Source organism: Hyperolius riggenbachi, chromosome 5 (genome assembly GCF_040937935.1).
Source record: "Hyperolius riggenbachi isolate aHypRig1 chromosome 5, aHypRig1.pri, whole genome shotgun sequence".
NCBI classification, from domain to species: domain Eukaryota; kingdom Metazoa; phylum Chordata; class Amphibia; order Anura; family Hyperoliidae; genus Hyperolius; species Hyperolius riggenbachi.
The window spans coordinates 120,997,790-121,022,330 of NC_090650.1; the positions used below are offsets into that span (position 1 = coordinate 120,997,790).

At 40.5% G+C, this 24,541-nt stretch overlaps 1 protein-coding gene across 7 annotated transcripts in view; it reads left to right on the forward strand.

The window, feature by feature from the left end:
• Window positions 1-24,541, forward strand: part of RBMS3 (RNA binding motif single stranded interacting protein 3) — an 876,931-nt gene that overhangs the window by 684,736 nt on the left and 167,654 nt on the right. For all 7 annotated transcript variants that reach the window (XM_068234458.1, XM_068234461.1, XM_068234460.1 and 4 more), the window contains one exon: window positions 16,574-16,731. In XM_068234458.1, coding sequence (XP_068090559.1) covers window positions 16,574-16,731 — 158 coding nt within the window. The remainder of the gene's footprint in view (window positions 1-16,573; window positions 16,732-24,541) is intronic.

Consider the following 24,541-nt stretch of genomic DNA (forward strand, 5'->3'; position numbering starts at 1 on the left):
ACCACATATCACTGAGAGTATTTCTCCACCTTACATGATGTGACATCTATTCGTGACACGTGACATGTATGTATACTCTCAGATGCCTGCTACCGTTAGGGGGTGAAAAACCCTACAGGGGGAGGGGCCATAGATGCATTCTCAATTCTACATTGTGAATTCTGCATTACAAAAAAAAATGAAACGGTGTAAAAACATAATGCCTGTTGCTTTCTATCTTGAATACAAGATGCATGCTACTGAAATCATGTGACTGATGTTTTGCTAATTGTTAAATCATTTTTGCTATGGTCTCTGGGAAGGGATGCAAACTTTAGCCGCCCAATAGCAGACAACTTTTTAAGAGTTTTGCTTAATCACTTCTCCACTGTAATCCAGGGTAATCGTGGAGACACTTAGAAAATCAGGGGCATTGCCTTTGTCTTACATTTATTATTGCTTAATTGCGCAGAAACAAATAATGTTCAAAAAAGTCGCTTAAAATGTAGCACTCAACCATTAAAGTAAATATGCTAAAAATAAAGTATATAAACCAGTCACTTCCTAATGATAATCACAGCTGTCAAAGTTTACATTTTTCACATTGTTTCCACTTAGTAGCTGTACTGCTCCCTTGCATGAGAGCAGCAGTCACACAGAGTTCATGAGGTCGCCCTTTATCTGGACGCCTTGTACTTAGAGTAAATTCTCATTTCCTGCTCATGACAGCTGTGTATATCAAAGGGCAATAATTGTAGTTCAATAAGTGGTTTTGTGGCTTCATGTCATTATAATTACCTAAGTACTGAATAATCTTCCAATAAAAAGATTCTTTGGTGGTCAGTAGAGTTGGCACAGTTTCCCAGAGTATTCATTTCTGATGTGTATTTTGCATAACTTTGACTAGAATAGTCTTATCTTAAAAAAAAAAAAAGGAATACAAGTATTATATAGGTTTTACAGTAATTAGGAAATATTGGAAAAGATGATGAACATGGAAACTGGTTTATAACAGCGTGAAGTGAATATAACATCAAATAATTTTTCTAACAATTTCCCTTCAAAGTTAGTATGCAAATATAATGGTGACTATTCTTTGAGTTGCTATCTGCATTGGCACTAATCTCCATATTGCTGTTATAAGAGTGAGAAGTATGGCTAAAGGTGGGTACACACGTTACAGTTTTACTGTTGGATTTCACCCCAATTTGATTAAAAATGTTATGGTACCGAGTTATCGAAAGGGTTTTTGTTTTCGATCGAATTTCCCATTTTTCCCAATTTTTTGAGATTTAACATGTTGGAAAATTTAGACCAAATTTAAAGAGAATTGTACGGTGTGTGATGGATTATGAAATTGTATTCAACCAGAATAAATTGTATTGTGCTTGGTTTATTTATGTAATTAATTAACAGAAATAATTGAGTGTAAGCTGTAAGTAGCAATGTAGTGTTCAGTGGTAATTGTAATGCTAAACAGCAAATGATGATCATATTGATAGATATACAGGTATGGGATATGGTGATAAAGTGATATGGTGATATAGTCATATGGTGATATGGAGGTAAATGTCACACTGGAAATATAATTCTATGAAATTGCAAAATGATCAAAAGTTGATTGATGAGTAAAATTATTGAGTAAAAGGTTGCCAGGCAGGAGGGTTTTCTAACCAACCAACATTTTTTAATGTTTACAACCTTTCATCCTCAACATTGTGGCAATCTCGAACACATACAGTACGTGTGTTAAATTGAACAATTCCTTCAAAAGTTCAGATCAACCAAAAATTGGGTCAGAACGGTTGAGTCAAATCCAAATAAAATTGCAACTATTGTGGCCACCTTAACTTTTCCCAACCAGGGGATTCATGTTTACGGCTGACCTTACATTTGTGTAACCTTTGCAGCCAGAGAGGGTGCTATCAACACAGTCTTAAAAGGGGCAACATATAAGACAGTTCTGGTAAACTGTGTCAATGCACAGTATTATTATTTAATAGGTAAAATCACAAACTTCTATTGCTTCTCTCTCTATACTCTACTCTATATATCGTAACATTATTAAGGAAAGAAACAGATGATGGCTATATTGGAAGGGATGAGGATGGCACCCTGTGTCATAAGGTTGACCCTGCTGATGTTTCTATAGTAACTGCTGTTTTATAGAAGAATAACTGCCTGCCACCTTATTTTAAGGTACTTAGCATGCAATATAGTTACTGCAAGTGTCATTTGTATATGATATGTTGCATCTATGCAACTTTTTATATGGAAGTGAAGGAACATTTATCACTTTTCTCTCTGTAAAAATACAAGTGCTTTGGCACTGACATCTCTTAATTTTGAATTTATATTGTTCCTAGATCAATACCAACTACAATTTTGCTTTGTAATGTTTAACTATTGCAGAGTTCCAGAGAACCCCTTAATGTACTACTGTCACTAGTTTAAGTACTTGAACTAGTTACAGAGCATAATAAGGAAAGATTAATAGCTGCATTAGCCATCACATTTCATGGGATTTGGTTAGAGTAACTAGAGCAATGCCAACACTTGCCAAGTGCCGGCGGCGGGGAATGGCTGATCGGAGGAGGACGGCGTGGGACATTACTGCTATGGGGGCTGATAGAAGCCCCAGGTAAGTGCCAGCTTGTTTCACTTTTTAACTAGCACAGAACCCCTTTAAGCTCCTTAGCGGTAATCCTGAGTAAGGCTCGGGATGGAAATCTGCAGCTCAGAACGGTAATCTCATGCCTGAGTGAGTTATATGCAGGAGCTACTATAGATCTCTCTGTCTAAAGCTTGTGAAAAAAATTTAATGGCTTTTAGACCCTAAATCTGGAAATAATAATAATGGCAGGGAGGTTAAAACAGATGGTATTTGTGATAATTCAGCTTTAAGTGAACATCTGTGGTTACCCACAATGCACCGCTACTGAATATGTAATTTATCCCCTGAAGCCAGGCTTAAATCCAGAACCGCTGGTGTATAGCAAGCCTACAGCTTTACATTTTACAGAGCCACACCAACCCCACATGCAGACAGCCTGTTTCGGACTTTTGGTTGCCCCGAGCTGCTTGGGTACTCTGTTGTACTGGTCCAAGCCCTATCCCATAGAGCCATATCAATCCCTGCCATGCTCTGAGGAGGACCAAAAGTCTTAAACAGGCTTTCTACATGTGGGGTTGATGTGGCTTTGTAAAACTTAAAGCTATAGGCTTGCTATACACCAGCAGTTCTGGATGTAAGCCTGGCTTCAGGGGCATAAAGAGATCATTTGCATAATCAGTAGTGGTGCATTGTGGGTATAACCACAGATGTTCACTTAACCACTTGAGGACCTAGGGCTTTCTACCCCTTAAAGAGAATCTGTATTGTTAAAAACGCACAAAAGTAAACATACCAGTGCGTTAGGGGACATCTCCTATTACCCTCTGTCACAATTTCGCCGCTCCTTGCTGCATTAAAAGTGGTTAAAAACAGTTTTAAAAAGTTTGTTTATAAACAAACAACATGGCCACCAAAACAGGAAGTAGGTTGATGTACAGTATGTTCACACATAGAAAATACATCCATACACAATCAGGCTGTATACACCCTTCCTTTTGAATCTCAAGAGATCATTTGTGTGTTTCTTTCCCCCTGCAGCTATCTTCCACTGAAGTGTCAGGCTGTTTCTTCCTGCAGAGTGCAGACAGCTCTGCCTGTATGTAATTCCTCAGTATGTGAAAGCCCAGCCAGCTCAGAGGAGGATTTATCCAGCTTGTAAAAGATAAGAGAGAAGAGAGAAGCTGCCCTAATCTAAATAATACACAGGCAGTGTGCAGAGAGGGGCCAGGAGGGGGGAGATGCATCACAGAACCACAACACTGAAGAACTTGGCAGCCTTCCAGACACAGGCTGACAAGTCTGACAAGAGAGAGATAAGTTGATTTATTACAGAGACAGTGATAGTATAAAGTGCTGCAGTAAGCCAGAACACATTAGAATAGCTTTTGGAACTTGTAGGATGATAAAAAACAGGATGCAATTTTTGTTACGGAGTCTCTTTAAGGACCGGCCACTTTTTTTCCATTCAGACCACTGCAGCTTTCACGGTTTATTGCTCGCTCATACAACCTACCACCGAAATGAATTTTGGCTCCTTTTCTTGTCACTAATAAAGATTTCTTTTGGTGCTATTTGATTGCTCCTGCAATTTTTACTTTTTATTATATTCATCAAAAAAGACATGAATTTTGGCAAAAAAATGATTTTTTTAACTTTCTGTGCTGACATTTTTCAAATAAAGTAAAATTTCTGTATACATGCAGCGCGAAAAATGTGGACAAACATGTTTTTGATAAAAAAAAACCCATTCAGTGTATATTTATTGGTTTGGGTAAAAGTTATAGCGTTTACAAACTATGGTGCAAAAAGTGAATTTTCCCATTTTCAAGCATCTCTGACTTTTCTGACCCCCTGTCATGTTTCATGAGGGGCTAGAATTCCAGGATAGTATAAATACCCCCCAAATGACCCCATTTTGGAAAGAAGACATCCCAAAGTATTCACTGAGAGGCATAGTGAGTTCATAGAAGATATTATTTTTTGTCACAAGTAAGCGGAAAATGACACTTTGTGAGAAAAAAAAAAAAAAAAAGTTTCCATTTCTTCTAACTTGCGACAAAAAAAAATGAAATCTGCCACGGACTCACCATGCCCCTCTCTGAATACCTTGAAGGGTCTACTTTCCAAAATGGGATCATTTGTGGGGTGTGTTTACTGTCCTGACATTTTGGGGGGTGCTAAATTGTAAGCACCCCTGTAAAGCCTAAAGGTGCTCATTGGACTTTGGACCCCTTAGCGCACTTAGGCTGCAAAAAAGTGCCACACATGTGGTATTGCCGTACTCAGGAGAAGTAGTATAATGTGTTTTGGGGTGTATTTTTACACATACCCATGCTGGGTGGGAGAAATATCTCTGTAAATGACAATTTGTTAATTTTTTTTACACACAATTGTCCATTTACAGAGATATTTCTCCCACTCAGCATGGGTATGTGTAAAAATACACCACAAAACACATTATACTACTTCTCCTGAGTACGGCGATACCACATGTGTGGCACTTTTTTGCACCCTAACTGCGCTAAAGGGCCCAAAGTCCAATGAGTACCTTTAGGATTTCACAGGTCATTTTGAGAAATTTCGTTTCAAGACTACTCCTCACGGTTTAGGGCCCCTAAAATGCCAGGGCAGTATAGGAACCCCACAAATGACCCCATTTTAGAAAGAAGACACCCCAAGGTATTCCGTTAGGAGTATGGTGAGTTCATAGAAGATTTTATTTTTTGTCAAAAGTTAGCGGAAAATGACACTTTGTGAAAAAACACAATTAAAATCAATTTCCGCTAACTTTTGACAAAAAATAAAATCTTCTATGAACTCACCATACTCCTAACGGAATACCTTGGGGTGTCTTCTTTCTAAAATGGGGTCATTTGTGGGGTTCCTATACTGCCCTGGCATTTTAGGAGCCCTAAACCGTGAGGAGTAGTCTTGAAACGAAATTTCTCAAAATGACCTGTGAAATCCTAAAGGTACTCATTGGACTTTGGGCCCTTTAGCGCAGTTAGGGTGCAAAAAAGTGCCACACATGTGGTATCGCCATACTCGGGAGAAGTAGTACAATGTGTTTTGGGGTGTATTTTTACACATACCCATGCTGGGTGGGAGAAATACCTCTGTAAATGGACAATTGTGTGTAAAAAAATCAAAAGATTGTCATTTACAGAGGTATTTCTCCCACCCAGCATGGGTATGTGTAAAAATACACCCCAAAACACATTGTACTACTTCTCCCGAGTACGGCGATATCACACGTGTGGCACTTTTTTTTCACCCTAACTGCACTAAGGGGCCCAAAGTCCAATGAGTACCTTTAGGATTTCACAGGTCATTTTTGTTTCAAGACTACTCCTCACGGTTTAGGGCCCCTAAAATGCCAGGGCAGTATAGGAACCCCACTAATGACCCCATTTTAGAAAGAAGACACCCCAAGGTATTCTGTTAGGAGTATGGTGAGTTCATAGAAGTTTTTATTTTTTTGTCACAAGTTAGCGGAAATTGATTTTAATAGTTTTTTTTCACAAAGTGTCATTTTCCGCTAACTTGTGACAAAAAATAAAATCTTCTATGAACTCACCATACTCCGTACGGAATACCTTTGGGTGTCTTCTTTCTAGAATGGGGTCATTTGTGGGGTTCCTATACTGCCCTGGCATTTTAGGGGCCCTAAACCGTGAGGAGTAGTCTTGAAACCAAATGTCGCAAAATGACCTGTGAAATCCTAAAGGTACTCATTGGACTTTGGGCCCCTTAGCGTACTTAGGGTGTAAAAAAGTGCCACACATGTGGTACCGCTGTACTCAGGAGAAGTAGTATAATGCGTTTTGGGGTGTATTTTTACACATACCCATGCTAAGTGGGAGAAATATCTCTGTAAATGACAATTGTTTGATTTTTTTTACACACAATTGTCCATTTACATAGAAATTTCTCCCACCCAGCATGGGTATGTGTAAAAATACACCCCAAAACACATTATACTACTTTTCCTGAGTACGGCGGTACTACATGTGTGACACTTTTTTGCAGCCTAGGTGCGCTAAGGGGCCCAACGTCCTATTCACAGGTCATTTTGAAGCATTTGTTTTCTAAACTACTCCTCGCGGTTTAGGGCCCCTAAAATGCCAGGGCAGTATAGGAACCCCACAAGTGACCCCATTTTAGAAAGAAGACACCCCAAGGTATTCCGTTAGGTGTATGGCGAGTTCATAGAAGATTTTATTTTTTGTCACAAGTTAGTGAAAAATGACACTTTGTGAAAAAAAACCAATAAAAATTAATTTCCGCTAACTTTTGACAAAAAATAAAATCTTCTATGAACTCGTCATACACCTAACAGAATACCTTGGGGTGTCTTTTTTTCTAAAATGGGGTCACTTGTGGGGTTCCTATACCTCCCTGGCATTTTACAGGCCCAAAACCGTGAGTAGTCTGGAAACCAAATGTCTCAAAATGACTGTTCAGGGGTATAAACATCTGCAAATTTTGATGACAGGTGGTCTATGAGGGGGCGAATTTTGTGGAACCGGTCATAAGCAGGGTGGCCTTTTAGATGACAGGTTGTATTGGGCCTGATCTGATGGATAGGAGTGCTAGGGGGGTGACAGGAGGTGATTGATGGGTGTCTCAGGGGGTGGTTAGAGGGGAAAATAGATGCAATCAATGCACTGGGGAGGTGATCGGAAGGGGGTCTGAGGGTTTGGCCGAGTGATCAGGAGCCCACACGGGGCAAATTGGGGCCTGATCTGATGGGTAGGTGTGCTAGGGGGTGACAGGAGGTGATTGATGGGTGTCTCAAGGTGTGATTAGAGGGGGGAATGGATGCAAGCAATGCACTGGCGAGGTGATCAGGGCTGGGGTCTGAGGGCATTCTGAGAGTGTGGGCGGGTGATTGAGTGCCCTAGGGGCAGATAGGGGTCTAATCTGATAGGTAGCAGTGACAGGGAGTGATTGATGGGTAATTAGTGGGTGTTTAGGGTAGAGAATAGATGGAAACACTGCGCTTGGGTGGTGATCTGATGTCGGATCTGCGGGCGATCTATTGGTGTGGGTGGGTGATCAGTTTGCCCGCAAGGGGCAGGTTAGGGGCTGATTGATGGGTGGCAGTGACAGCGGGTGATTGATGGGTGGCAGTGACAGGGGGTGATTGATGGGTGGCAGTGACAGGGGGTGATTGATGGGTGATTGATAGATGATTGACAGGTAATCAGTGGGTTATTACAGGGGAGAACAGATGTAAATATTGCACTGGCGAATTGATAAGGGGGGGTCTGAGGGCAATCTGAGCGTGTAGGCGGGCGATTGGGTGCCAGCAAGGGGCAGATTAGGGTCTGATCTGATGGGTAACAGTGACAGGTGGTGATAGGGGGTGATTGATGGGTGATTGATGGGTAATTAGTGGGTGTTTAGAGGAGAGAATAGATGGAAACACTGCGCTTGGGTGGTGATCTGATGTCGGATCTGCGGGCGATCTATTGGTGTGGGTGGGTGATCAGTTTGCCCGCAAGGGGCAGGTTAGGGGCTGATTGTTGGGTGGCAGTGACAGGGGGTGATTGATGGGTGATAGGTGATTGGCAGGTGATTGACAGGTGATCAGTGGGTTATTACAAGGAAGGACAGATGTAATTAACTATTTGACATTCCTGGACGTGAAACTCACGTCCAGGAAGCCATGTGCGCTCCTGCGCGTCCACGCGGCCGATCGCGCGCGTGCACGCGCGCTCCCGGCCGGCGGTTTGTTAGCCAGTGAATCAGTGAATCGGGCAACGGTGCCCGATCACTGATTCCTCTCCCCCGCAGAAAAAGCGACAGCTTCTCTCGGAAGCTACGCTTTTTCTGCTTCCTATGTCGCTCTAAGCGTACGTGGTACGCTTAGAGTGACGTCACTGTAAACTACTCATGGCTGCCATCTTGTGGCCAAAAAGTAAACTACATCTAAATGTTAAATAAAAATAAAAATACACATATATTTACAAAAAAAAATACAATTTCAATCCCACCCTCCCAAAAATACCCACATAAAATGTTTAATTAAAAAAAAACAAAAAACATTACAATTAAAAAAAAAAAACACACAAATATTTACCTAAGGGTCTAAACTTTTTAAATATCTATGTAAAGATGAAATATTTTTTTTTTTTTATTATAAGCTTGTAAATAGTGATGAATGCAAAACGGAAAAAATGCACTTTTATTTCCAAATAAAATATTGTCGCCATACATTGTGATAGGGACATAATTTAAGTGGTGTAATAAACGGGACAAATGGGCATATACAATACGTGGGTTTTAATTATGGAGGCATGTATTATTTTAAAACTATAATTGCCGAAAAGTGAGAAATAATGATTTGTTTCCGTTTTCTTCTTATTCTTCCTTTTAAAATGCATTTACAGTAAAGTGGCTCTTAGTAAAATGTACCCCCCAAAGAAAGCCTAATTGGTGGCGGAAAAAACAAGATATAGATCAGTTCATTGTGATAAGTAGTAATAAAGTTATAGGCTAATGAATGGGAGGTGAACATTGTTCGGATGCATGAAGCGAAAAACGACTGAATGCGAACTGGTTAATGCACTGGCGAATTGATAAGGGGGGGAGGGGTCTGAGGGCAATCTGAGCGTGTGGGCGGGTGATTGGGTGCCCGCAAGGGGCAGATTAGGGTCTGATCTGATAGGTAACAGTGACAGGTGGTGATAGGGGGTGATTGATGGGTGATTGATGGGTAATTAGTGGGTGTTTAGAGAAGATAACAGATGTAAACGATACATTTGGGAGGTAATCTGACGGCGGGTTTGCGGGCGATCTAATGGTGTGGGTGGGTGATCAGATTGCCCGCAAGGGGCAGGTTAGGGGCTGATTGATGGGTGGCAGTGACAGGGGGTGACTGATGGGTGATAGGTGATTGGCAGGTGATTGACAGGTGATCAGTGGGTTATTACAGGGAAGAACAGATATAATTAATGCACTGGTGAATTGATAAGGGGGGGTCAGAGGGCAATCTGAGCGTGTGGGCGGGTGATTGGGTGCCCGCAAGGGGCAGATTAGGGTCTGATCTGATAGGTAAAAGTGACAGGTGGTGATAGGGGGTGATTGATGGGTGATTGATGGGTAATTAGTGGGTGTTTAGAGGAGAGAATAGATGTAAACAATGGATTTGGGAGGTGATCTGATGTCGGATCTGTGGGCGATCTATTGGTGTGTGGGGGGGGGTGATCAGATTGCCCGCAAGGGGCAGGTTAGGGGCTGATTGATGGGTGGCAGTGACAGGGGGTGATTGACGGGTGATTGACGGGTGATTGACAGGTGATTGACAGGTGATTGACAGGTGATCAGGGGGATAGATGCATACAGTAAACAGGGGGGTGGTGGTCTGGGGGGGGGGTCTGGGGAGAATCTGAGGGGTGGGGGTGATCAGGAGGGGGCAGGGAGCAGGGGGGGGGATAACAAAAAAAATAGCGTTGACAGATAGTGACAGGGAGTTATTGATGGGTGATTAGGGGGGTGATTGGGTGCAAACAGGGGTCTGGGGGGTGGGCAGGGGGGGGTCTGATGGGTGCTGTGAGCGATCTGTGGCAGGGGGGGGAGAAATCAGTGTGCTTGGGTGCAGACTAGGGTGGCTGCAGCCTGCCCTGGTGGTCCCTCGGACACTGGGACCACCAGGGCAGGAGGCAGCCTGTATAATACACTTTGTAAACATTACAAAGTGTATTATACACTTTGTATGCGGCGATCGCGGGGTTAACATCCCGCCGGCGCTTCCGTATAGCCGGCGGGATGTTGCGGCGAGCGAGCGGTGACAGGCGCCGGCGGAGGATCGCGTCACGGATGACGCGATCGCTTCGCCCATGCCCTTAGAAGGACCGCCGCCTCTGTGGGTGAGCCGGTCCTTCAGGGCTCCACTTCCCGGCCGCCTCTGTGCGTTAGGCGGTCGGGAAGTGGTTAAAGCTAAATCATCTTAAATACCTTCTGTTTTGAGAAGGCAAATCACAGCAAGCATTGCTGTTTAGTAGGAGCACTTTCCATTCTCTTTTAGTTCCCTATACTCTCCTAGTTGTTTTGGGTCACCCCGAGCTCCTTGGGTACTATACTATATTAATTTATGGTAACTGTGTACTTAGCTGTGCACCTGAAGTTCAGCTTCAAACTTATGCCCTTTACAGAAAATATTTAAGATATGGCAATACATTTTCTATCATACAGAATCGCTATACACTATTTTGAAAAGTCAGCTGTCCCACAGGTCTTCCAGTTACCCAGGGAGTCAGTAGCTTGTAGAGTATAGGGTAGATGACATAAGCTCAGATTGTTACTGTTTGTTACTCTGCTGTATTCCATCAATGTAATACTGATCCTGTTCAATGCACCCTGAGGCTAATGGCTTCAGTAGATCTTGTTTAAGTTGCAGCAGTGCTTCAAGTAATACAGACACTTTGAAAAACTGATGTGCCTCTGAGGACTAGTTGATTTCTACTGCTGGAGTGTGAATCAAGCTAAGAACCTGCGTTCATAAACAAAGTTTGAACTCCTGCAAAATGGAACTAAACCTGTATCCCTGCTGGAAATCCAGACAAGGCTTCCACACTATTTATTGTTTAGAGGTTTTACCGTCTTTCCTATATTTCTACTCCTGTGAGTGTAAATAATGGCGGTTCCTTCAGTAGTTAAAACATAAACAAGGATAAAACTGAATCAGTCTTACTTTCATAATAAAGCCTAGACATGCTTGGGCTTACTTTTCCTCATACTACTGCTTAGTTTAAATAATAATAATGGCTATGCGTCCCTTTTTAACATGTTAAAGGAGCAGCTGGCCTATTTAAAGTGTACCCGAGGTAATGTGACATGATGAGATAAACATGTGTATGTACAGTACAACACATATTAATAACTTGGCTGTGTTACGTGTTTTATTTTGCTGCCTGAAAGAGTTAATTCTTAGGCATGGAAGTGACAGCTTCTGTCTTGTCGATACCTTGTCGGGAATATAGTAAACATCACTGATTAGCTCATTTCAGCTGTAAAAGCTGGCAGAATACAACTTGTGAGAGCAGAGGGAGATAAAATACACAAACTATTGACTTTTTAACTTTGGGACACTTAATAGGCTGCCACTGAGCAGAGGCAACAAAACATTCAATTGTTTGTAAATGTTTAAATATAAAATAAAACCATGCGATATCTAAAAAACTCATTTATTTTTAGGAGTAGGAGCATATACACAATTGTTTATCTCATCAGTTTATTTTCACCTTGGTTTCACTTTAAAGAAAAAATAAAGTAGTTTTGAAGTGTAGGTAGGTTACATAGTCTTGACCTGCAGATCTAACCTCGGGGTGTACACGTTTCGCTCTTAGTGTTTGGCTGAGTTTGGGGAAAAGAAAACAGGTGTTTCAGAATTTTGTTTAGTGACAATTGATGAATGAGTGTATTGTTGAAGCACTTAACCTGTCTTCTGGAAATCACTCACTGATTTACCATCCCATCATTCCTCCTCCGCTCTCCTCTTAAAAAGCACACACTGCTTGGCTGTAGATGAGTAGCATTCCTGCATAGCGCTCATGTCCCAAAGTGTGGTCCTACAAATTGAGGTTCTGTACTTTTAAAGAGAACCTGAACTGAAAATAAAAAGTAAAAATAAACAAACACAGGTCATACTTACCTCCTGTGTAGTCTGCTCATCAACTCTTTCTCCTCTCCTGCATCCTGTTTGTCCACTGGGATCGATGGAATTCTCTGTCCTCCATTTTGAAAATGACCATTACCTCATAATGAGCTTCCTGGTCAGTACACTGTTAAACTGTTATATCGTCCACTTGAGCCATAGAGAAACATGGACATTACCTTGCACATTCAGTTGTAACTGGCAGCAGCTGATATATAACTGACAGAAACTGGTATAATTTAGTTCTGACAAAATCTTGTCAGAACTGGAAAGGATCACTGTAAGAAGAAAATGGTGAGCTTCTGAGAGGAATTGATGGTGAGGTAAGTATGTAATATTCATTTACAGCTACATCATGGGCTTGATTCACAAAGCATTAGCACGCCTGTTAGCACGACTGTTAGCACGCCTGTGAAAACCCACTCAGCACGTCTAAACGAGCTTTTCGCGCGCAAAACTTTACACGCGCAAAACCTTATGTGCGTAAAACTTAATGCGCACACTGCACAGAGTGCAGGGCGCTCCACGCGAAGTGCCCATTAAAGCCTATGGGACTTTGCATGCGGTACTTAGCACGCGATCTGATTAAGAAAACCAGTGCTAACCTACTTAGCACCCTGGTTAGCGCGCCTAGAGACTTTAGACGTGCTAAGTAGGTTAGCACCGCATAGTGAATCAAGCCCCATGTCTTTATTTTAAGTAATTTGACTCAGTTCAGGTTCCCTTTAAGGTAGTGAAGCATCCCATGTGAGCTCCTGCTTGGAACCATGATTTCTACCTCCCCTGACCTTCCTGGAATGTATTGTGCTTTATTGGAATCCTCCTTATTTAAAGCCAGCATCAATTTATTTATTGAGTGGCCACTATTTTATAGCATCCAGCCATGTTGCACTGTGTGTGTGTGTGTGTGTGTGTGTGTGTGTGTGTGTGTGTGTGTGTGTGTGTGTGTGTGTGTGTGTGTGTGTGTGTGTGTGTGTGTGTGTGTGTGTGTGTGTGTGTGTGTGTGTGTGTGTGTGTGTGTGCGTGAGTGCGTGCGTGCGTGCGCGTGTGTGTGTGTGTGTGTGTGTGTACGATATGTGACAGGAGCACTCCTGCTTATACTTCGTTTAGGCAAATTCCCTATGTACTATATTATATCCATACATTTTTTGCTTTTGGCAAGGGGGAGGTTTGGTCTATACAATCATTCCAATTTCTGTATGTGTCCTGAGAAGATATTATAGAAACTTAATAAACAGTTTTTTAGACCCCATTCAGTGGTAAACTCTACTATATTTATTATAGTTGCTTTAAAGAAAACCTGAACTGAAAATTAAAAGTAAAAATAAGCATACACAAGTCATACTTACCTCCCGTGTAGCAATCTCTTTCTCCTCTACCACATCCTGTTTGTCCACTGTGATCAATGCAATTCTCCGTCCTCCATTTTGAAAATGGCCATTACCCCATAACAGCTTCCTGGTCAGCACACTGTTAAACTGTAACATCCTCCACTTGAGCCATAGGGAAACATGGACATTACTGGGCACATCATTTGTCCACTCAGCTATAACTGACAGCAACTGATATATAACTGACAGCAACTGATATATTTCAGTTCTTACAAAATGTTGTCAGAACTGGAAGGGATCATTGTCAGAAGAAAATGGTGAGCTTCTGAAAGGAACTGATGGCAAGGTAACTATTTAATGTTCATTTGAAGTTACCTCATGTGTTTATTTTAAATAATTTTACTCGGTACAGGTTCCCTTTAAGAGTTTGCTTTGCTTAATTTTGAGCTTTTAACACCTTGTGTATTTACAGTTAAAGTCATAATTTATCATTGCGTGGTACAGTGCTTGTTCAAATTACCTTTGCACTTACTTGTCCTTAACCAACTTTAAAATGATTAATCAGTCCATGTTCCTTATCCAGCTATATGTAAACTATAGTTGTGTTTTTTCCCTATATTTGGGGTTTGTTTAATGAAATGGTATGACTGACAGTTGGCCTACACTGTATGCAAAAGTAAAAAAAAATTATAATAATAAATAGAGTAATGTAGTTATGTGTATCCTGACTATAATATAACCAATATTGATCACTAAAGCATCATAGGAAGAAATACATTTATAACTTTCAGCCCTCTGTTGTTTCTTCTTTAGCCAAGGGCTCTTTCATAACTGTTGCATTTTCATGAGAGTTTTTGTGGGCATTGTGTGTTCGCCTGCTACAAAAACCTTAAAACAAAAAATACACTATGTTGCCCCTTCAGAAACACAAACACAGCACAAAAAATGTGAATGCACAAGTCTGAAAACTAATATGATTTTCCTATGGAAAACTACATGTAATACATGTTTAAAGGGGAACTGAAGAGAGAGGTATATGGAGGCTGTCATGTTTATTTCCTTTTAGACAATACCAGTTGCCTGGCAGCCCTGCTGATCCTCTGCCGCTAATACTATTAGCCATAGCCCCTGAACAAGCATGCAGCAGATCAGGTGTTTCAGTGGTTCAGACTTATAAGTCTGATCTGACAAGACTAGCTCCATGCTTGTTTCTGGTGTTAATCAGATATTACTGCAGAGAAATAGACCAGCAGGGCTGCCAGGCAACTGGTATTGATTAAAAGGAAATAAACATGACAGCCTCCATATACCTCTCTCTTCAGTTCCCCTTTAAATAGCAAAATAAATAGGCAAACCTGCATACTGTGAAAGTGCATTGATGTACATAAAGACCCACATCATAGTGTCAGAAATTACATGATTTTCATTTAACTACAAAGTCTTCAGAAGTAGCAAAAAAAAAACGAGTCCTCCAATATTTTTCTCTGTGTGTCCAGAGAAGTGTCATATAAATAAAAACAAAGACGCATGACATAGCAAACACTTCTCATGCTAGAAGGTACTTTGTACTTTATGAGTCTATATTTGAACTCAAATATGTCTTTGTGTTCTTTTAAACTTTTGAATAAAGTTCTATTGGAGCAAAAAACAATCTACAGCAAACTATTTACTGTGTAAAAAGGTGAAGAAGAAAATGGAAACATCAGATTTTTTTTTTTATTTCTTCATGTAAATAAAGATAAAACATCACTGATTATGATAAGGTTGCTATAGACATTTTTCAGGTTTTTTTTAATTCTTTATAAATAACTTAAGAGTATTTGTGTTCATATGCCACATCCCTGGGCAAGTGCTAGTTCTGAGAACATGCCATTTGTGGGAAGCTGCAGCCAGACAGGTGGAGGTTTAGTGTACACTACACTTTAGTGACACCTTTATTTCATGTATTTCCATGTTAAGGTTCATGATAAGATGAGCGGAATATTCAAATAAACTGTTTTCAGAGTTGTAAGAGGAAAATCATTGAAAGAGACACTGAAGCGAAAAAAAAAATATGATTTAATGAATTGGTTGTGTAGTACAGATAATTACTAGAAGATTTGTAGCAAAGAAAATATTCTCATATTTTTATTTTCAGTTATATTGTGTGTTTTATAACATTGCATCATTATTTAACATTTGCAGTTTGCACACTACTCAGCATTCTAAATGATTTTTTCAGAGCAATCTTGTAAACTATTGACCTGTCCTCTGGCAGAGAAAAAGAAAATTCTTCACTGACAGTTGAGATAATAAACTTCAGAAGACAGCCCTCTCCACAACTTTGAAAGTCGTAGAGCTTAATGGCTTTTTTGCATAGAGATAACAACTGGAGTTTCTTAACTCTTCCTGTACTGGAAACAGAGGGAGACAGAGGCGCTTACCGTGACCTTGAGACGGTATTGCGTGTACTCCTATTTGTTATTTCCTGAGGAAGCAGGAATATACCTGCGAAACGCGTTGCATGGTTGTCTGGAGTATATAAATAAACCTGTTGTTGTTAAAAAGCTGACAGTATCTTGTCTACTTCAAGGAGGCGAGTCCACCACCACTTCCTTAGGAATTTTAAACTTTTTAGTACCTTTTATCCTGCTGGCGCCTCTGTTCACTCTTATATTACCAATATCCACCCCTGGTGGAGGGGTTGATCCCCATTTATTTTTTCCTGATCTACAGAGAGCGACTTTTAATCCTGAGTGAGGACAGGTCTAATCTCCTCACCTGCCTGTACAGTGGTTACCTAGAAGGTAACCCACTTTTGTGAGTATATACACTATATACTTTTCAATTCCAACCTATTGTTTTGCTTACTACATTATATTGGGCTCTCGAGGTCCCCACTTTTGTTTATCATATCTCGATTAGTATAAGTGCATATTATTACAATACTTATTACAATTTAAATATTACCCACACTATTCAGTAAATGATGTATACATTCTCTTTCAGCAACAAGAACAAGATCCAACAAATCTTTACATCTCAAACTTGCCAATTTCCATGGATGAACAAGAACTGGAAAATATGTTAAAGCCATATGGACATGTTATATCTACTAGAATATTACGAGATGCCAATGGAGTGAGTAGAGGAGTTGGTTTTGCAAGGTAGGTTCCTTTTTTTCTATTTTAAGGGTCACTTTACTCCTTAGCTAGGAGTTCAACATGAGGGAAGAAGCAGAATTCCTGTTAGTAATCATTTAATCAGTTCTTGTAATTATTGATTAATTAGCTGATTAATCAGTCAAGTTGACAATAGTTAGCCCACCAAAGACAAATAACATTTATATTGCACTTCTCTTCCGGTGGACTCAAAGCAACAGAGCTGCAGCCACTAGGACATGCTCTATAGGAAGTAGAAGGGTTAGGGAGTCTTGACAAAGGTCCCCTACCAAATAGGTGCTGGCTTAATGAACAGGAAGAGACAAGATTTGATCCCTTGTCTCCTGTGTCAGAGGCAGAGCCCTTAACCAGTACACTACCCAGCCAATGTTTTGCTTAATCCAGCGCAAAGGTCTCTTTTAGTCTAAGAGAGGTGATACTCACTCTGGAGCAACACAAACTGCCTAGTAAATTTTTACTTCATTTCACTTGTATTGATTTATGTCCTCCTGTGCTTTCTGGCATGCATCAGACTGAGTGTACATAATATAGGGCAAAGGGACAGTTATCCCTAATTGGTGTTATATTGCCAAACTTAAACTGAGCATTAAAGCTCTGGCTATTTGGCATGCAGCTTATCGTAGAATAGTGTCAATAGGTTTTAAACTGAATATATCTGTATAATAATACAGAATTAAATATTACATTTACCAAAAACAACAACAAGCATCTGAGTGTTCACTGCATATAAATCACAAGAGCACCGGAAATTAAATAACTCTGCTGAGTTTTATGACTCACACTAGTCCAGAAATTTTAGGTTTGATACAATAAACTTCTTTGGTGCTTATCTGGTTTAACTATTTTTTTAAGGATTTTGCAGACTATATTTTATCTCATGATCCACAAACAAGCATGAGAAAAGTTTAGCATTTTTTAACCCCAAAGTATCTACATAAGGCATATACAATTGCACATAAATGATGTCATTCAAAAATGATCCATGACAGATTTCCAGCTTTCTCACATGCATAGCTTAAGGGCTAGCTTAGGAATATCAAACTGTAGACATAAATGCAACAACAACAGTATTATGGCATGCCAGACTATGTTAATGATGGAGGCTTGCACTGACTATGATTCTGAAAACAGGCTTGCTTATATACATTAATATAAATACAGTCTTTGTCTCTCATAGTTTCTTATACCATAATATTGTTGGTTGTTGAACTGTTGTGAAAGGTTGGATGATTTACTTCTTAATATGGCATTTTTATTAAATGAAACTTTAGCCAATTACTGACAATACGTACCAATGTTGTGTGTAATGACCACACCCTTTTCCTTACCAAGTGCTATATCAGCACAGCCCCATCCACAAGAACTGGTAATAAGAAAACTAAAAGCTCATTAACTTGGGGGGGGGGGGGGGTCTCTCTCCACTCTATTCACCAGTTCTTATAACTGTCAACAGTGCAGGAGGGGTGCTTTGCAAGGAGAGACAGTGTAGCTTTCAACCTTACAATGCATCTTACCCCCCTTGGCGTTATATATTTCTTTCCGGATTTTAGGGTCTAAAAGCAATTCAATTTTTTGCATGCTTTCAGACCCTAAAACCTGGAACAAACCATGCTGCTAGGGAGATCTGCAGCAGCCCCAGCAATCCCTCACCTCCCCTTGGCTCCAGCGGTGCAGTTTTCCCTCTGTCCTCTAGGTGGCACTGTAACCCTAAAGTGAGATTGCTGGCTGTCGTCATGACAACAGACAGCGATCTCACCAGGAGGAAGCTGAGCCTTGGAGGAGCGGAAGAATAATGGCAGCTGACGTCGGGATTCCCCAGCAGGTGAGTTGAAACGCAAACTGCGTGAATTGCTCTGCATAAAGCCTCCAGCGAGTGCAGGTCGGGGTTACCACTCTGAGCTGCGGTTTTCCGCCCCAACCGTAGCTCGGGGTTACCGCCAAGGAGGTTAGTCACTATCAATGGGCACAAGAGTGTTAGGAAAGCATCCTGTGTTAAGATATTCCATATCTTAACCTTACTATTACAATCTAGAGAACACAAACAGGACACGTGTATAGTTCTCCCCAGATTCATTAAAAAGTGCCAATATAAAAACAAAAAACTTTGTATACTTCAATCACAGTCAAGCAGATGATCTAAAAGGAAAGTTAGCCAGCGACAAACAATTTCTGCATGTGGGCATACACTACACAATATTTTTTAATAGAAAGGATGTTAGATTGAATATAAACATCATATAATATACTAAACATCAAGGTGATACACTAGGTATATAAACAAAAAAGTATTGTTGATGGTTTACACGATCTTCTTCAAAATATACAGTGTATGCCTGGAATAACCCAGGCATACTTATTGGTAGAGAGATGCCAGCTGCTGACCACATTAAACCAACTTACCAGTTAAGCTGGCTTCATGTGATTGGCCTGAAACTTTGCTGCAGGTTACATGACTAATTCATTCATTACAAAAGCTCAATGAGTGCTATATTAACTCCTGATGAAGCAGGTCTGTGAGCTGTGAAACGTGTCAGACCAAGTTTACATTTATATTCAGCATCTTATTTACTGTGAAACAAATGTGCACTGATGTTTTTAAAGAACTTGTTGGAATTCATTTTATAAGACATCTTAGTAGACCTCGTACCCTCTTAAGGACATGAAAAATATTACATTCTACATTTGTTACTGATTATGATTTACTCCATTCTATATACTATACTAAGCTACACCGTATGTCAGTGCACTTTGCTTGTGATTCATTTGTAGAGGATGCTTTGCTTTTCTCCAGTCTATACTAAATAACATTGATCTTGGCCAAGGAAAATCTTAGTGCAGTGTTTTAAAAATGGTGTCTAGTTTATTCTTTGCGTGTCCAACTTCCATTTTATGGCTACAAATAGCGTAAAGAGGAACTGAAATGATAAATAGTACAAAGGAATACAATATTCAATATGCACAATTTTAAGTTGATTATCCTACCTTCAGCATCAGAAACACTTCCTATATCTAGATACTTGTATATAAGTATCTCACCCCGTCCTCCCAGTGATGCTTAGTTTAAATAAGGATGTCACGCAGCCTTCCGTCCTAGAGCATTCTGGGAGTCCAGGACCCTCATTCAATTCACTAAGTGATCTCCTAGGAGATATATTTTCATCTTCTGTTTAAAATAACTTTTCAGAGCTGTGCAATTAGAAAAATACAGCAGTAGGTGAAAAAGCACTGTCAAAATAATTCTGAATATTTTCTTGCTTCCTGGTGGCTTAGAAAGCATTCTATTGATAAGTTGTGAAAAGATCACCTAGAAGAAAACTTAGGAGAAAAAGGCTATTGCATAAAGCCCTAGATATTATTACTACTTACTTCACAACAACAGAAGGTAAAGAGGCACCCAATGTATATAAAACACTTTAAAATCAATAAAATGAAAAAGGCTGAGGTGGCTTACCTCATAGACGACAAACTCACTTTAGATAAGGAAGTTTAATAGATTATTAAGCACAGGCAACGCCTTTCCTGGGACTATGCCCACTTCCTCAGGCCAAATAAAAGTGCCAACGAAGTCTATACGCCGCAGGTTCTTTTGCTAAGAGAGCGACCAAGTCCAGGACTGTTGGCATACCTGAGTGGAGTCAGGTGTAATACACTCCCCGTGCCTGAAGTGGTCGGTTGCCTCCTGCGCAATCCACCTTTGTGAGTACCTCTTTTAGAAGTATTTTTAATACTCAATACTCGTGACAAACTGCACCATTTGGGCTCCTGTTTGTCTTTGATTTTTTCTCTTCAGTACTGTACATACTTCACAACAAACAAACATCCCACAGTGATGCAACTTGCCAGCAGTAAAGATGCTGCCATATATGATACATTTGTGAATGTAAATCATGGTGAGAAAAGATTTTACAATGGGCTAACACTGACTAAAGAATTGATAAAGAAATATTGCAAAAATAAGACATTTTTATTTATTTAGTTATATATTTAGCAAAGTTCCTCTTTAAATACACTGGATTGGATAACATAGTGTATCCGTTTTGCTCAAAATGTTTTGGATAAAAGTTTTTGACCACAAGTTGACAAAGAGCTCAAGTTACTCTGAAAAACTCAGAACTTAAATGGGCACTTTCTTTCCAATATCGCTTTTCAAGTGAAAGTGAATTTTGTCTTGGTGTATTGCTTTACTTCTTTTCTTCTTTCAAAAGAAAAAAGCGTATTGAGGTTTTATTCTTGGCAGCTCCCATATTGTATTATTTTCAGGGACTGCCTTTCCTTTTTTAAATGCGCAGTGTGTATTAAAATGAAATTGTCACTACTGTTTGATGCAGCATAACACTGTTTGACACCAAGAGCCTGAAGCTACAAAAAGCAGATCTTCATTCCACATAGACTTTTGAAGATAGTCTCCAAAGACCAGTTCAAGACAGTCACTTAGCGTAAGCTCTCTAAATAAAATAAAAAATTGCATAGAGGTGTTGCAGAAGACAGGCAGGAGGGTGGTATTTTTGCACATTAGTTCCAGAGTGCATGTTAAAAAAAAAAAACCTAGACAATCATGAAATAACCTCTACAATTGTATGCTTATAATTTTAGCTGCAGGATACAAAGCTGATGTGCTAAATAGCCTTGAAATAAATTCTGCTATTAGGGCATGCTAAAGCTCCTGGGCATATTTTTGCTGTTTACTGGTAGCGCATATGCTAGACATATGCTTTCTCTGTTTTTGAATTAACACTTTATACTTAAAAGGGTGTCTATATTATTCTACAGCGAGGAAGCGGCTTGGAAATACTCTAGCAGCTTGTTGAATCAGCGTTACCTTAGCAATGCACATGTAACTGGTTTATGTACTGTCTGCAGGGATGATACACTATTAAGGCAATTTCAGATATTTCTTTCAATTAATCCCAATGTGGGCAAGGCTAAGAAAAACTGTAAAGGTGGCCCATACCCTTGTAAATTGCCACCCAATGTGGCAAAAAGACAGATCCCTCTATGATCTGAATAACTGAACAGAAAGGGATCTATTCCTACCACACTCAGTACATTCCAGCATGGAATGTATTGAAGATGGATGTAACATGATCTGCATGATGCAGTGCAACAGTGCTCCCACCTGCCCCTGATCAGTCAAGATTTTCCATCTGGTCCAATCAATAATTTAGATTGATTTTTAGCTAAAATCAATTAAAATCATGATCATAGGACATGTAGGGGCACAGATTTATGGCAGATTCAACCAGAGTGATCATATCTGCTGGAAGTCCAAAGGGAATATTTACGAAGGCGTGGCTAGTTTAAGTATTCATCTAAACACAGGACATTTTACTAATTTTACTACTATAAATATTCCAGGAAACATGGGCTAGGGTTTTTTTCCCTTGGTAAAATAAATAAATAAACTGCTATCCTTTCCTTGGACATATTCAAACATTATAGATGTTAATTGGTTGGTAAATAAGCAATTGTGTGATTGCAGTCTCTTTTAGGTGTACAGAGCAAGAACTTTCTTTCTTAATAAAACCAAGACTGTCTTGAATGTATTGAAACCAATACAAGTCATGCAAGTTTTAATCATCACAGGTATCCCAGCAGCATGTTATAAGAGGATGTCTCCAGTATACTTATGACCATATTGCATGTGCAGTAGCGAACGGTTCGCCGGCGAACGGTTCCAGGTGAACTTTGGGGGTTCGCGTTCGCCTGCAGCAGGCGAACTTTTGCGGAAGTTCGATTCGCCCCATAATGCACTATGTGGGTCAACTTTAACCCTCTGCATCACAGTCAGCAGGCACATTGTAGCCATTCAGGCTACACTAAGCCCTGGAGCCCCCCCCCCTTATACAAGGCAGGCTCGCTGGCCATGACACTCACTCGTGTGCCTGCTAGACAGACTAGGGACAGCTGCTGCAGGCTTGTTCTCCTAGGGAAAGTTTAGTTAGGCTCTTGGCTTGCTCCTGGATGATTGTTATTGCTAAAATAGCACCCCTCAGCTCTCTTTTGAGAGATAATGTTTTCCTGATGTGTTTTTTTTTGTGTGTGTTGCTCACTGACACTGACATTATACAGCCCTATCTGTTGCAGCTGGACCTTGGTAATTGTTATTACTGAGCCAGTCAGGCCCTGCCTAACTATCTACAGTATACTGGGACACCTACCTATGCCTACCTAACTACTGGGGCACCTACTTACCTATACGGGGACACCTACCTACCTATACTAGGGGACCTACCTATGCCTACCTACCTATACTGGGACTTCTACCTATGCCTAGCTAACCTAACTACTGGGGCACCTACCTATGCCTTCCTACCTATAATGGGTCTCCTACCTATGCCTAGCTAAACTACTGAGGCACCTACCTATGCCTACCTACCTATACTGGGACTCCTACCTATGCCTACCTACCTATACTGGGTCTCCTACCTATGCCTAGCTAACTACTGAGGCACCTACCTATGCCTACCTACCTATACTGGGACTCCTACCTATGCCTAGCTAACTACTGAGGCACCTACCTATGCCCACCTACCTATACTAGGCCTCCTACCTATGCCTACCTACCTATACTGGGTCTCCTACCTATGCCTAGCTAACTACTGGGACTCCTACCTATGCCTACCTACCTATACTGGGTCTCCTACCTATGCCTAGCTAACTACTGAGGCACCTACCTATGCCTACCTACCTATACTGGGGCTCCTACCTATGCCTACCTACCTATACTGGGACTCCTACCTATGCCTACCTACATACAAGAAGATAATAAGGTCGTTGCTTCATTGTGGACAGACCAAATTCGATCAGCTGGACAGTCACTGTTGTTCTATCATTGAGCTACCACAGCCCGGCGACCATATGGGCTGGAAAACTGCCACGGCCTGCACTCTGGCCATGGTGCGCACCAGTCCAGCACGGCCGTCACTACGCAAACAGCTGTTTGCGGTGTGTTACACAGTGAATTTGGTGTGTCAGTGTGAAGCAGAACTCTAATTACACTCCCTGATTGATGTATACACATGCAAGATGTTTGAAAGCACTTTAGGCCTGCAATTTAGCATTCAATGTGATTTCTGCCCTTAAAACGCTGCTTTGCGTCAAATCCAGATTTTTCCCCGTGGCTTTTGGTATCTATCCCACTCATCCATGCCCCCCTCCAGGTGTTAGACCCCTTGAAAAATGTTTTCAATCACTTTTCTGGCCAGCATAATTTTTTCTATTTTTCAAAGTTCGCCTCCCCATTGAAGTCTATTGCGGTTCGCAAACTTTTACGCGAACCGGACCTTCCGCGGAAGTTCACGAACGGGGTTCGCTAACCGAAAATCGGAGGTTCGCGACATCTCTAGTGCAGAGTAGTCCAGCAGAAATGATACAGTGTGTGTGTGTGCGCATGTGCATGTGCATGTGTGTATGTGTTTTGAAGAAAAGTTAATTCAAGGTAATATAAACATTAAAAAGAGCACAATTTTCAACTACTGTTAGCTTTAAAGTTGTAATTTTGGATCATGATTTGCAATTACTACGCGTAATGTGAATTTTTGGAAAAAAATCGTAATGAATTTCATTTGTAGCCATAATCAGGAACCTTAATTTTGCAATTTCATGTAATTTTAGAATGGACTTTAGTGGTTAATAGGAAAGCCCTTATACATGGTATCATCACCAAACTTGAGTGGGAACCACTATTCCCTGTAATATATTTAGCAATTTTGGTGACGATTGCTATAAATCTCTAAAGTTGGCATGAAATTACACGTAATTATGCAAAATGACAAATGGATTGTGCAAAATCAAA